The following is a 13714-nucleotide window of genomic DNA, read 5'->3' as shown; positions in this document are numbered from 1 at the left end:
CAGCGGGTTCGTTGTCACTTGTGTCGAAATAATCCAGCATTTCGATGTCCTCGTCATGGTGGGAATTTTCGCTGCTGGTGTTTTCCTCTAGAGTCATGGTTAGAGCTTTAGGAGAAATAGTGCTTACACTTGAGCTTACCTGTGCTCATCTTGTCTGCACTATCATTCGGCAAGCTCAGTCTTGTCATGCGCTGAACTAATTTATCAACAGCGAGGCAAATGGCTACTGCGGCGGTATGATATATCGACTTTGCGATTCAAAAAGGCCTGCGTTTTAGGATATTTATAGGGAATTGTTAAATTTCAAGTATTTGTTTAAACTATCATACTTAGCGCTACATGATGTAGTCCAGCTACTAGAGACAGCGAGGGTTCAGCTTCCAGTGCAACAGTAAATGGGCAAACTGCAGCCATGCATGTCTGCGCTGGTCCATTAGGCAATCATTTTTTGTTTCAGCTGGTAGCTTGAAAGAGTTAATATTGATTAAAGTAACATTTTAAACAAACTGGCCACAAGATTTGTCACCAGCCATTGATGGTTATTGTTGTAAATTGAGTGCTGACGGCAGCCCGCTCCCAAGCAGTTGCCATTATGCTATCATAATCTGATTCAGCTATAAAAATTCTGAAATAAAGTCTTAGCCAGGAGGACGACGTGCGTTATATCTGTGAAATCCTGCTCCGTCCCATCTGTCGCATTGAAGCTTGCATTGTACGATGCTAAATTGGTGGTGCTGGATAGGCTAGCTAACTTTAGCCTAAACTGCTGGCAAAGATCGTCGGCGTACTGAGAAACCGAGAGCTAGACGAAAGCTGCCTCGGGACCGAGCTTTGAGCCTTTCCCGGACATTTGTTCCAATAAATGCCACTCAGACTATTCCAGAGACTTGGGAAACTACTTTAGTCGCTTGGGTGTCATTGCTCCGGGCTACAAGACTCCCACCTAACAAAGCCATTACGGCGCTCAACTTGAATGCACCTGTGCAGCGCATTGACAGAGTGATCGCAGGGGAATACAAAAATACTCTACCACCAAGATTTGGATGCGTACGCTTGTTTGATTTTTTGGAATGTCTCAAATTCAGAGTAAAACGCGACAAAGCGGAGGGATTAATCGCACCAAAAAATGGTCATGTTAACGCAGCCCATGCCTACAACATCTATCGCAATGCTCAAGGTATCATTCCGGCCAAGTATAACTTGCGACTTTATAGGCAGATAGGTGGGAGGTGGAAAAAACTTACAGGATCCTCTATTCTTTTACTGACGATTTTCTCTAAAACAGCGGAATCCTTTGCGTAGGTGCCTCAGCATTAATTTATGACAAGTAGATGCTGATCAATCACAGGATGTACCGTGCAAAAGCCGACAACAGCACCTTCGATCAAATGGCTTTTGATGCGCTGCGAGATATCCCAGAGCGAATTCGGGTAGTTTGCGACCATCTCATGGCACGGGTCGAACAGGCAGTGGACTCGGGCATGGCCGGAAGTAATCTTTTGGAAGGAGATATAAGAGCTCAAGTCAAGATGTATTTAGCATAGCTTCTAGTTAATCGTACGGAACGGAGACCTATAACAGTTCTGCCACACTACCACCTGGCGTTTTGTGTTTGTAGTAAAGGTCAGCAACCACTGCGAGATGGTTGGGATGCAGCACGCGCACTAGCTTTCTTGTGTGGACATCGTATTGCGAGTTTTACAAATGCATCAGCACCAAGCTATTCGTTTTTTTTTTTAGAATACGTGCTCTAGCGTCTGCTGTCCATGGCCTTGCATATTCTTACTCGTGTCGCGCTTGAGCAGTTACATTGATTCTAGTTCCGCATTAAAATAAACCTGGTGCTAAGTGCGTTATTTGAACCATCTAAAATAGCATACCTATGTCGAACTCCCTATAAATACGGTGCAGCATTCTAGGAGCAGAAGAGATATTTTGGAGTACTTTAGTTTCCTAAGTTTGTGGAGGAACCAGCCGGTATGTCTCTGCAGTCCATGCTTAACCCGGCAGCCGCGCCGCCGTCGACAACGGCGGTGCAAGATCGTTTGACAGCAACCGAACACTACTCTATGGCATGAAGCTGAATTCAATAAGCTACTGGGCAATTAAAACCACACTGAAGTTTTCAGTCTATATTTAGATTATGTTTTATGAAAACCAAAAAATACACTCTTACTCAACGTGTACCTACCATAATTGTATCGAATAAAAGTCAAAGCCTCCTAAATCTAGCAATGCTTGTGGAATAATAGCATGAAGCTACTTCTTTGCGACGATGCAAGGATCCCACTACCTTTTCTCATAATTTCAAACTTCTCATCTTTCAGATTCACAACCTCTTCTGTTGCGCATGAGAGTCTAAAAGCTTTAATCTGCCGCCGTAAATTATCTTCATTCGGGCCTCAAGAGACATTCTTTCACACAATCCCTCAGCCCACTCTTTAGTATGTCATCAGGGGACGAATTGTTGGCAGCCTCATGTTCGGCAATAATGGATAGCTCGTGGCAAACGTTCTTCAGCTCCTCCGGCATATCATTTGAAGCCTTCAGAACCAGGCTTCGAAATGTGTTGTTGTCTGCTTTTGAAGGGTATTTTCTGCGCAATATTAGCTATAATTTTTGGCTTGAGGTTTGAATGCGCTTACGCAAAGGATTCCGCGGTTTTGGAGAACGCTAGCAATAGGAATGGTGAGGAGCCAACAGCGTCTTTCCAGCGGTTTCCTATGAGTCTGAGACGACGCAAACGGCTTGTGGTGGTGGGGTTGTCTTGCGCGTTACGATAGAACTCATATGCTAGTGCAGCATTGGTAACGTGATTTTTTGCCTCAATAAAGCCACACTTTTTATCCCGCTCTATTCTGCTCTTCAGTGATCCCAGAAAGTGGAATAGATGTACATGTCCAAATCTAGGAGGAAGGTATGGGTCATCCTTGCCGCTAATGACTCCGTCTAGGGCACGTACAGCCGGGGCGAGGCTGTCGACTGTAAGCGGGACACTCGGCATTATTTGCGTAATGCTCAAAAGCGTTGTCCAGGCAATGAACGTCGGCTCCCAGGTTCGCGCAAAAAATTGTGTCGCATCGAGTCGTACAAAGTTCCTGCTGAGCCCAAGTGCCACATCCGATAAAGCTGATGAGTCTATCTACCTGGTTAGTCGTAATAAAGCGATATGCATGCTTAACTTTGGATGCCTAAAAGCTGCAACAAAACATGCGATCACGCGCCTTGTAAAGAGACTTCGTTGCAATTTTCTTCGAAGAAGTCCGGCGTTTCGATGTCCTCACTGCCGTGGAAGCTGCCACTATCGGCGTTTTCATCTAGGGACATGGTGACTGTTTCACAGGAGAGGGTGTTGCTCTGAAAACTCAGTGCCGTCATGTTAAGATCGTTTAAACTAAGGCAGCGCAAACCATTGCCATGACGAGAGTTCTGGCAATTTTTAGTTCTCAATATAAAATCACAAACCAAAAGTTGGCCTTTGGCATATGTGCTATATATATGTGTCCGTGGTTTTTAGTTGACTTTAACACGTTTATTCGGGCGTGCTAAATTAAATGCGTGATTCGTGATGGCTGGCTAGTACAAGCCAGAGAAACAAATGTGCTGTATGTAGTTGCTGGTAATGTCCATGCATTTGTTTGATAACTTAGTGCTAGCCGATGCAGGTAGTTGCTGGCAATGCTTCGAGACCTAACGAGCAAGGCTAATTCTAGCCTGTTTATTTTAATGGTGGTTGCTGACAACTTATTCAGCTTCTAGGCTGGCAACTAGACGCTGCTGGGAGTTGTAATTTAGTGAGTGCTGGCACATTGATGAGCCTGTTGCTGGTACCCTGACCGCTAAAGTACTGGTACCAGGTAGGCGCTGGCAGTGTTCAAGTGCAGGCTGCTGGTACTAGCTAGGCGCTGGCAACTTACGCTAGTGAGCTGCTAGGATGTGGCGGGCGCGCCAGTAACTTGTTGCAGCCAGTTGCCAGTATGGAGAGCTCGGCGTTACATTTCGTTGCTGGTACCTACAGTGGGCTACGGGTGGGTTGCTAGTACTTATTTATTTATTTATTTATTATTTATTCATCAAATCATAGACTGTCCCAGCTGCCTTCTGGCGGCTATGCAGCGCACAACTATAGACAAATTGCTCCCACAATCCGGGGGATTTGTCTCTCTTGCCGGAAAATTATGCCTGCCAAGCGGTTCCTGCATGAGAGATTCGTCCCTGTCAATCGACGGGACCTATGGTTGCTCTTCGCCTACAGCTATTCTATCTGTTCTGTCTCTTTGAACTTGTCAGGCCTTTCCTGCCCCTCCTCAATCTCTATATAACCAAAATCACTCGTCTACGTTTTGTATTGGAGTACGGTGGACGGGACTGCTCGAAATTGTCCTAGCAGTCCCGTCCTCAGGATCATTTTTGCTGCAAGCACTGCGGTTGACGAGCTACAGAGAATGCGTTTTAGATCAACGCACGGCTGTCTGCCTGCCCACCTTTGCTGTCGTTCGTCTGTCCAGTTTCTGCATTCGAGCAGGACATGTCGCACGGTCTGAGGTCCATAGCCGCACTGGCATTTGTCGGTGTCTGCTTTGTTGATGGCGTGGAGATACGCTCCAAGGCCAATCTTGCCCTTGCGCATCTGCGTGATCACAGAGCTGACGGCCCTGTATGTCCCGCGGCACAAGTCGAGTGCAGTTTTCCCGGGCTTGACCCCAAGTCGGAAGAGCTCTCTTCCGTGCTTGGCCATTTCCCAGGAAGCTGCCCACTCGGCTCGCATGGTCTTGTGGATGATGGTCTTGGTGGGTGCCATGAGAGTACGCAGGGAAGTCGGCTCTGATGGATCCCCGTGCTTTCGGGCGGCGTCTTTGGCTGCCTTATCGGCGGCTTGCCGGGTACGCCTACATGTGCCGGGATCCATCGGAGCTGCACATCCCATCCTTCGGTCCGGATTTTGTCGAGTTCTTGTATGGCCTCCGCAAGGATATACTGAGCGGATGGGTGCTTTGGATTTTGCATAGCTTGAATGGCGGCCTGGTTGTCGGTAAAGATAGCACAGCGGCCTGGACGTGCACCCGCCTGTGAGGCCTCCGCCAACAATCGCAGTGCTAGGACCAGCCCTTTTAGCTCTGCTGCGTACACGGTAGTCATGTCTGATGTGCCCAGGTACTCAACTTTCCTAATATAATCGCGGTTGTCCTGCGCCAGTATTGCGGCAGCCCCGACGTGGCCGTCAATGCCGCTGCCATCAGTGTACTGTAATGTATTATGTTTTTGCTCATGGTATTTAGATAAAAGCTTCGAGGCTCAGGAATTCGGACATGTGCCGTGACGCGCTAATCACTTGCAGAGCTCACGATGGAGCCAGGAAACTAAAGCAGGTCAACACTTTATGCACTTACTTACCATGCTTGTCATTTCTCTTCTTTCCGCAGAAAAACCACAGGCTCGCGTAGGAAGCCCCTAACGACCACAGATTTTGGACATTGCCCAACCCAAACTGCAAAAAAGCGTGCACGGCTAGGTACTTAATGAGCCGGGTTCTAAAAGAAACGTAGCGCTATAAGTTGGGAGTCTACTGCTAAAAGACGCTACTTTCATTTACCTTAAAAGTTCTGCCACGCAGTGACCCTCTATGCCGAATCGTACCAATCAATTTTTTGATGGTCGTCTTTATTGGCCGTCAGGGAAAAGGGTATTCTGACATTAAGAAAGCTAGATAGCGATGAAAGACCGAGTGAGAGCCAGGGCAGGTGTGTGTCTCAGCTCAGTGGGAGCAAAGTTTACACCACCGGCCACCTACTTGGAGCGTTACACCCTCCGTAGCGCCTTGAATTCCGAGCTTCTCAGACTCTTTAAGAAGCTTGCTAAACTCTAGCATTGTTCACTCATAGCTTCGTATACTGAGCATGCTTTATATTTGGCCTACGCGAACCTGAGAGTTCATAGGCTCAAGAATGTTTCATTCGTGAATATATACACGCCGTAGCAACTCTCCGACCTGGATCTCCCCTTATTTCCAGAGAGCAAACAAGCCTATACCAACGCGGACCACCTCATCGCTGCCCACACCCCAAAACTTTCGAAGCTCTTAAATTCAGCCTCTTTCGGGTCCCAAAAGACATTCCCTAACACAATCCATAAGTCCGCTCCTTATGATGTGATCAGATGGCGTGCTGCTAGCAGCTTCGCGTTCGGCAATGCTAGAAAGTTCAGCGCAAACTTTCTTCAGCCGATCAGGCACAGCATCCAAAGCATTCAAAACTAACTTTCGAAATGTTGTCTTATCTGCTTTCGAAGGAGACTTCCTGTGGAGAATTAGCTATAAATTACTCTTTGAATTTGTAATGCGCTTACGCAAAAGACTCCGCAGTTTTGGAGAAAGCGAGCAGTAAAAAGGGTGAGTAGCGAACAGCGTCTTTCCAACGGCTGCCGATAAGTCTGAGACGACGCAAATGGGTTGTAGTGGCGGGAGTGTCTTGCGCGTTACGATAGAGCTCATATGCTAGCGCAGCATTGGTGCGGTGGCTTTCTGGCTCAATGAGCCTACGCTTCTTGACACGTTCTATCTTGCTCCTCAGTGATTCAAGAAAATGGAATAGCTGTACATATCCAAATCTAGGAGGCGGGTATGGCTCATCCTTGCCGCTAATGACTCCGTCAAGGGCACGAACAGCCGCGGCAAGCCGCTCGAATGGTGCCAAAAGGCGCTATTTGCGTAATGCTCAACAGCGCCATCCAGGCAATGAATGTCGCCTCCCATGTCTGCGCAAAACTCCGTGTGGCATCGAGTTGCACAAAATTCTTGCTTAGTTCAAGTTTCGCATGCATCGGGATAATTCGCTTTCGCTTCGACTTGGTAATTTTGGAATTGTGGCGAGCCTTCTGGGGGGTTGCTATAGCAAATGCGTCTATCACTTGGTTAGCCGTACTGCGTCGCGATGCATACTTAACTTTGAAAGGATAAAGTTGCAGGAAAACAAGCTATCACGCGCCTTGTAACGCGACTTGGTTGCGACTTGTATCAGAATAATCCAGCATCTCGATGTCCTCATTGCTGTCGGGGCTGCCACTATGAACATTTTCATCTAGGGCCACGGTGACACAGTCAGTTGTGATGTTGTTGCTCTGCAAACTCAGCGCCGCCATGCGTTCGACTAGCTCATCGATGTTTACGCAAGCCATTAGTACAACTGAGTTTCCTCGTTTACAAGTTTCACAAAGAACACAGAAGAAGGTATACACTCGGCTATTTCCAATATATACTTAAGTTCTTTTTCATCTAAGTCTCCACCCCCTGGCGATCCAGACCGGAGCACCAAAAGAGGTCGGCTACGGAGCGACAAAAAGATTACGAGAATGGCCCGAGCGTGTAACTGCCCAGGCAAGGTTGGCAGACGAACAATGTTGCCTAACATTGCCTCGCAGACGTTTTCAACGAGGGGATCTCCTGGAATTGCTGAGGGTCAATTCGCGCAGAACTTGTTCGCGTGTAGGGGGTGGCGGAATCGATGCTTGTTGTAAGCGTACAGCATTCTACATACGACGTCCGGTCAAAGCTGGCATGGAGAAGCCAGTGATGCGAACGAATACATTCTCCGATTTTCTGCACCTGTATGCATAGTATGCACCAGATTACTAATTTAATGTATACAGAACGATGAATACCCCTTTCAGATCCCTTTGGATAATACAAATTGTAGCCAAGGAAAATAACATGATTCCTCATCCACAACGTCCATAATTAAAGGTAGGTACTTCATACGCCATTCATCTTGAAGCTCGGGGCTGATACATTGTGAGTCCAGCTCCACGCGGCGCGCCTTGCAATACTCCCAATAATCAGGGTACCATCCTGCCTGAGCCCAATCAATGATAGCAACCACCGTTGGATCCGTATCTGTGGAAAGAATAATATTCGGTGCGACAAGATCTGCATGTGTGAAGACGATAGACGTGTGCTGAGCAACGTCAATGCCACAGGCATGGTGGAATTGCTCGATTGCATCCGGTCCTTTGAATGGGCCAACAAGTTCTGGGCGTTTTTGAAGGAAGATATCACCGAGAGGTTGTCCGTATGAAGCACCTATTTAACTGGTCAGTGGTGGAACAACCCTACAGGTATTTTCTGAGGCAGATCACCAACCAATGTAACATTCGTGGTTGTCCTGCGTTAAGCTTCGCCACGAATCAACCATGCACCTCAGTTGGGCGCACACAGAGCGTCTGTTGACTTCACCTAGGTTTTCCCATCTCGCTTCCAAAGTGTCTCCCTCGACCAGCTGCATGTAAATGAAGACTTGGCCTTCATCCATGGTCCATCCGAACACTTCAGGAATAGGGACTTGGCCACCCAACTTCTCGCGGACCATCATTTGGGCCTTTGCTTCCCGAGCAGTAACATCGGCTCCGTACTTGACAAGTAGGCCAAGTGACGGGATGCGTACCGGGGGCGGGCGATAAAAGTCCCCTGCACGCACGCCGCCTGAGTTGCCGTTCAGCAATCTTATTTCGTTTGGGGAGGGGAGCGCACTAGCTCGCCCTTCACGAAAAAAACTGCTGTGGTTGACCTTCACAGGGTCTAGCACGGCGCTGTGGAGGTATTCTTTTGATGGAGTCATTGAGATTCAGAACGCCGATGGCCGAATAAAAGTTAGGACCTCCAAGCGCCTTCCAAATTATAGGTGCATAAATTAGTATATGAAAGGTCAAGGAATGGCACCGAGGGTAGTTGGTGGGCTATGGACGACTTAGCGGGCGCCACAGGACTGCCAACAGTATTACGTATCAGAACTCCTCTTTTAGCTTGTCGACCCCGCTCATGAGCACCCACCAACCAAACTCTCGAAGCAACGAATTTCAGTTTGCCACAGCCGCCGTGGTGGAGTGGTGATCTACTTGACACAAGTTGTCTGCAGCATCTGGCCTCTCATATCTTTTCGCTAGCCGCCGCAGAACTTCACGTATTAGCTATGCTAAAAGTCTAGGATTCCGTGGGCTTAGATGACGCGTCGCGACGTCAATGGGGTGAGCCTTGTAAACTATTAATTAACTGATCCTTCGCCTCCTTGTCAATAGAAAGTCCATTGACTATGAAAGAGAATTGTTCTGCAAATTATCAAACCAGTGCCCTTGTTTACTTTGCTTCATTGCTATGTCTTCCCGAGCACCTCCCCCTCCACCCCCGCCCCCAGCGCCTAGCGGCAGTCGCCGCTCTGCTGCTGGCGATCCTGTATTGCCAAAGCCGCCATCTGTTAGCCTTAAGGGGCCTGCTGGAGCATTTCTCGTTGAGCTGCTTATTTACAATGGCTCCCCGTTCAAGGACCACTGGGCATACTGGATCTGTTCACATCATGACCTAGAAACCGGTGTCCTAGTTCATGCGACCGGAGACGTTAGAAACGGATTCCAGTTCGAGATCAAGCGCAGCCATGATTTTCGCGCCACAGGAAACAGACCCAGCAAGAGGATCCCGCTTCAGTGGGTAGACGGCGAATACTTCAATGAGGCAGCCATGTTCAACCATGGCATACGCAAAATTGATACTCTACCAGTTTGCGCCTTTGAGGCTAGTCTTCACAAGATCGAGGCTCCCGGGAAGACACTGAACACAGTGGATGATAAGGTAAGTCTGCAAATTCGTTACCGATAACAATACCATGTTGTTGGCCTCGTAATTTTTTTTCTCATTGATGGATTATATAGACTGCGCCAGGAAAGAAAATCACGCAGAGGAACTGTCAGACTTGGGTCATCGAATCCGCAAATCAACTTGTTATGGACAGTATTCTTACACCAGCTGTCGTAGCATATCTTCGCGGCATCGAGCAGTAGTTTCAAATGGACGGCACGGACGGGTGTATGGATGAGGGCATTGATGTTGCTAGCGAGACTTTGGAGAAATTCAACGAAGACCAGTGTACCATTCCAAATTGTACCGTAAAAAGATTTTCAAAATATGGGTAGTATGCAGAGTGGACCGTCTGCGTCGAAGACGGATAGCAGAACGATAAGAAACAGTCAAGTTGAAAACAATGCAACATAAACATGACTAAAATCATCCATGAACGCCTTGGTCTCCGACCCAGCATTGAACTTTTATGGGTGCGTTTCCAGGCTAGGCTAGCCAATCAAGTACCCTTTTCCCCTCTTTGCTTTTCTCTCCTCCAAGTTGCCCCGTCCACCATGCAAGCCCGAATCCAACTCCAAAAAGACAACGGGGAAGAGCGTAGGGAAAATCCGCAGCCACCATAGCGTTCGACCAATACCTCGCTCTTTCAGGCCTTAAAGCCAAGATAATTGGTCAACGCGACTTGTCCTATAAGCTCAAGATAGGCCGCCGTTGGAAGAAACTTGCCAGCTCATCGGGTCTCTTATTGCTTGCTTTCTCTGATGCCGCCGAGGATTTCGTGTAAGTGCTGCGTGCTTACTGTGCCGATACATTCGAGCTAACATATTTTTTCAGCAAGAGGGATAACATAAACCCGTTCACTCTGTGTCCTCTAAGAGGTTTTGCCAATGAATTTACAAGATTATTCCGAAAAATCTCTTGCATACGTGCATTCAAGTCTCGGGGATGGCAGAAATGGCGGTCAGGATTGGGAAGGGCTGGGATATTCCACGCGTGAAAGAGTTCCGGTACCAAGTTTCAAAGCTTTTGCAATTCGCTGAATGATGCTAGATACTCTTTCGTTTGATAGTTATGCTAAAAAGTATATGGAAGACCAAGCCTGCAATGTCCTCAGTGTATAACCTCAGCTCATCAACGACGAAATGAAGGATACCTCTGTACGTCTGCTCCGCTCAAAACCGTTTGATCTAAGCGTATCCAACGGAAGGAAGGCTGCAGCGCGCCGTGTTTTATGGCTTTAAGGTGGCAGAAGGCTCGAGATGCTCTTTAGGTAGCTATAGATGCCCCATTGTCGAGTTCAGATGATGATTTGACGGATTTTTAGCTTAATTTGCTACGAGGCAGTGTCACGGGTTAGACCCTGAAAGAGACTTGGCCTGACGACCTCGTTGCGTTGTCCAGGGCTAGGGTCAGTGCGCACCCCAAATATTTGACGAGAGATCCCCTGGTCCTCTCTTCTTATTTCCTCAATTCTTCCTCTTTGTACCAAGATCGCTTAGATAGATTGAATAAATCGTCCAGACCAAGAGGATGATGTGGATTTCTATGCCTGTGGAACCTTGCCCGTTACTTAGCAGGAACGATTCTTTCCCACCATCTGGATTGTGGGAGCAACTTGCGTATAGTTACACGCTGTGCCAGAAGGTGGCTGGGACAGTCTATGAGTTAATAAATAAATAAATAAATAATGAACTCTCCTAAGGCACTTAGGCGGCTTTGTAGCGGATTGTTTAGGTAGCACTGAGCGCTTGACCGATCTATCTAATTGGCTATACTGGCAACTAGCTGCAACAAGTTACTGGCGCCGTCGACGGGCTCCACAGTGAGAGCGTTCAGCGCGGCTTTTTTCCCGTGCCATCAGTCGCTGCACATATTACAGCCTCCCTTGGTACGATGCAGATAACAGCGTGCAGCCCACGTCACCGTCCTGCCATTTACGAGCAGCTAGATTCAAGGCGTGGCCAGAAGGCGCCAATTAGTGGTTCAGGATCGGCTAGCTAACTTTAGCCCAAGTTGCTGGCAAAAATCGTCGGCGTACTCCGCACCGTGGGCGGTTAGTCGACTCTCCAGCGCGTAGATTGCCAGTAACAACGTGCAGAGTTCCTGCAGGTTGCCAGCAGCTAGATTTAAGGCGTACTGGCAACTGGCTGAGATCAGTTGCTGGCGCTCGCCTGGTACTGGCAGCTGCACAGTAGGAGTTGCCAGCGCCTAGCCAGTACCAGCAGCTTTCACTCGACTGCTACCAGCGCCTATCAGATACCAGTACTTTGACAGTCAGCGTTACCAGCAGCAGGCCGCAGCGATATACCAGCAACCACCCGCCCTCATTTGACCGTAAGGCTGGGCGTTACTGGCAACACCCTTCCCTCAGTCCGTAGGTACCAGAAACTAAATTTTGGCCTTATTTATTTATTTATTTATTTATCACCGGATACCTGCGTTAAAACGTACCGGGAGGAAGACGTCACTGGAAACTGTGGTGATGCTAGATGTAACACACCGCCGTCGTCGTAGGAGTCTACGACTTTGGCGATGCTACCCTCGCATACGCATATTCTCCAAGAAGGTCGGCTGTCGGTAACAATTAGCTTCACACGGAGTAAATATATAATGTAAAGTACTTCGTCACACCTTGCACTTTGGAGTCGGGTGCAAGGCGTGTAATCAGCCGAAGGCTGCGAGTCTGTAAACCTGAACAAGTAGTCGAGCAGTTGCGCAGTTGCGCAGTCACCAAATAGTCATATGCCTACTATTACGTGCATTTACGGAGAATTTTCCTGTCACGGACGGCATCGAGTCAAGTTACGTAGCCATCCTATAAGGATTCTGCGTGGGGACTTGTCGCTTTCGCAGTTGCTGATCCCGTATTTTCATCTTCATTCCCTCTGGAGGCGACACGTATGTAAGATGACTGCCGTCAAACGGCCCATCCAGCATCAGACCCTGCAGCGTTTTCACGCGCGACACGGCCACGTAGCTCAGTCCCTCGGCTGGGACAGTCTATGAATAAATAATAACAAATAAATAAAGACTTAGATAAGTCCTCGCAACCCACCCGTAGCCCACTGTAGATACCAGCAACGAAATTTAACGCCCAGCTCACTATACTGGCAACTAACAGGCAGATTCAAGATAAGTACTAGCAACCCACCCGTAGCCCACTGTAGGTACCAGCAACGAAATTTAACGCCCAGCTCTCTATACTGGCAACTGGCTGCAACAAGTTACTGGCGCCCACCACATCAGCAGCTCATTAGCGTAAGTTGCCAGCGCCTAGCTAGTACCAGCAGCCTGCACTTGAACACTGCCAGCGCCTACCTGGTACCAGTGCTTTAGCGGCCAGGGTACCAGCAACAGGTTCATCAATGCGCCAGCAGCCACCCGCCCATGCCTTGCCAAGTACCAGCAACCGCAATATTGCTCGTACTTGTTACCAGCCCTAGCTGCTGAAGCGGGGTCTTTTTTCCAAATATGTCTACTACATACCAGCAACAAACTCGCGGTCTATGTGCAGCTAGGCGCCGAGGGAGGAAGACAAGCATGATCCCGCGACAAGTCGCGAACTGGAGTGGGTGAGGTGAGGATGCCCCTGCAATGTCAAGAGGTAGAATCAGTCTCCGCAAGGGTCGGGAGATATCCAAGGGGTCGCTAGCCGTGAGGGAGTCCGAGGCGTGGAGCAAGTCGATCATCCTTACCAGCGGAGCTAGCTAGCCAATCTAGCAATCAAAGGCATTATTAATTATTAACCCACCTTGAACACGCTAAGCGTAGACGAGTGATAAACCACTATACCCCATGACCAGGTACGCATGCGTACTTTTTGGTCAAGTGTATGGCAGCTATGCAGCGCATGATTATAGACACATTGCTCCCATAATCCAAGCGATCAGTCTTTCTTGCGGGAATCGGTGCTTGCCAGGCTGTTCCTATGTCTGTGTCCGCTTTATTGAGGTGCGCGCCCAGGCCCATCTTGCCGGTACGCATCTGCGTGATTGTTTGTTTGTTTGTTTGTTTGTTTGTTTGTTTGTTTGTTTGTTTGTTAATTCATAGACTGTCCCAGCCGCCTTCTAGCAGCTATGCAGCGTGCAACTATAG

General features: G+C 48.3%; 5 protein-coding genes across 5 annotated transcripts in view; 1 reads left to right on the top strand and 4 right to left on the bottom strand.

Moving 5' to 3' along the window:
* Positions 1–149, bottom strand: part of BBA_10008 (uncharacterized protein) — a gene marked incomplete at both ends in the record, with an annotated part of 1291 nt that extends 1142 nt beyond the window's left edge. Inside the window, 2 exons of the mRNA XM_008605105.1 lie at positions 19–87; positions 140–149. Coding sequence (XP_008603327.1) covers positions 19–87; positions 140–149 — 79 coding nt within the window. The remainder of the gene's footprint in view (positions 1–18; positions 88–139) is intronic.
* A 2242-nt stretch (positions 150–2391) lies between these two features.
* Positions 2392–3327, bottom strand: BBA_10007 (uncharacterized protein; the record flags this gene model as incomplete). The annotated part of the gene is made up of 3 exons (XM_008605104.1): positions 2392–2596; positions 2646–3138; positions 3285–3327. The coding sequence occupies 3 exons, from the start codon at positions 3325–3327 to the stop codon at positions 2392–2394; spliced, it is 741 nt and encodes a 246-aa protein (XP_008603326.1).
* A 421-nt stretch (positions 3328–3748) lies between these two features.
* BBA_10006 (reverse transcriptase) lies at positions 3749–5869 on the bottom strand (the record flags this gene model as incomplete). The annotated part of the gene is made up of 6 exons (XM_008605103.1): positions 3749–3864; positions 4017–4036; positions 4485–4864; positions 4894–5230; positions 5391–5548; positions 5792–5869. 6 exons carry the CDS (start codon positions 5867–5869, stop codon positions 3749–3751), a joined length of 1089 nt encoding a protein of 362 aa, XP_008603325.1.
* A 216-nt stretch (positions 5870–6085) lies between these two features.
* On the bottom strand, positions 6086–8609 carry BBA_10005 (phosphotransferase family protein; the record flags this gene model as incomplete). Its single annotated transcript, XM_008605102.1, has 6 exons — positions 6086–6296; positions 6346–6698; positions 6997–7181; positions 7533–7600; positions 7747–8074; positions 8135–8609. 6 exons carry the CDS (start codon positions 8607–8609, stop codon positions 6086–6088), a joined length of 1620 nt encoding a protein of 539 aa, XP_008603324.1.
* Positions 8610–9142: 533 nt separating this feature from the next.
* On the top strand, positions 9143–9822 carry BBA_10004 (uncharacterized protein; the record flags this gene model as incomplete). Its single annotated transcript, XM_008605101.1, has 2 exons — positions 9143–9613; positions 9694–9822. The coding sequence occupies 2 exons, from the start codon at positions 9143–9145 to the stop codon at positions 9820–9822; spliced, it is 600 nt and encodes a 199-aa protein (XP_008603323.1).
* Between the last annotated feature and the right edge of the window lie 3892 nt (positions 9823–13714).

This window comes from Beauveria bassiana (assembly GCF_000280675.1).
Source record: "Beauveria bassiana ARSEF 2860 unplaced genomic scaffold BBA_S00080, whole genome shotgun sequence".
In the NCBI taxonomy this organism is placed as follows: Eukaryota; Fungi; Ascomycota; class Sordariomycetes; order Hypocreales; family Cordycipitaceae; genus Beauveria; species Beauveria bassiana.
This window is presented reverse-complemented; position numbering and strand designations above follow the sequence as displayed.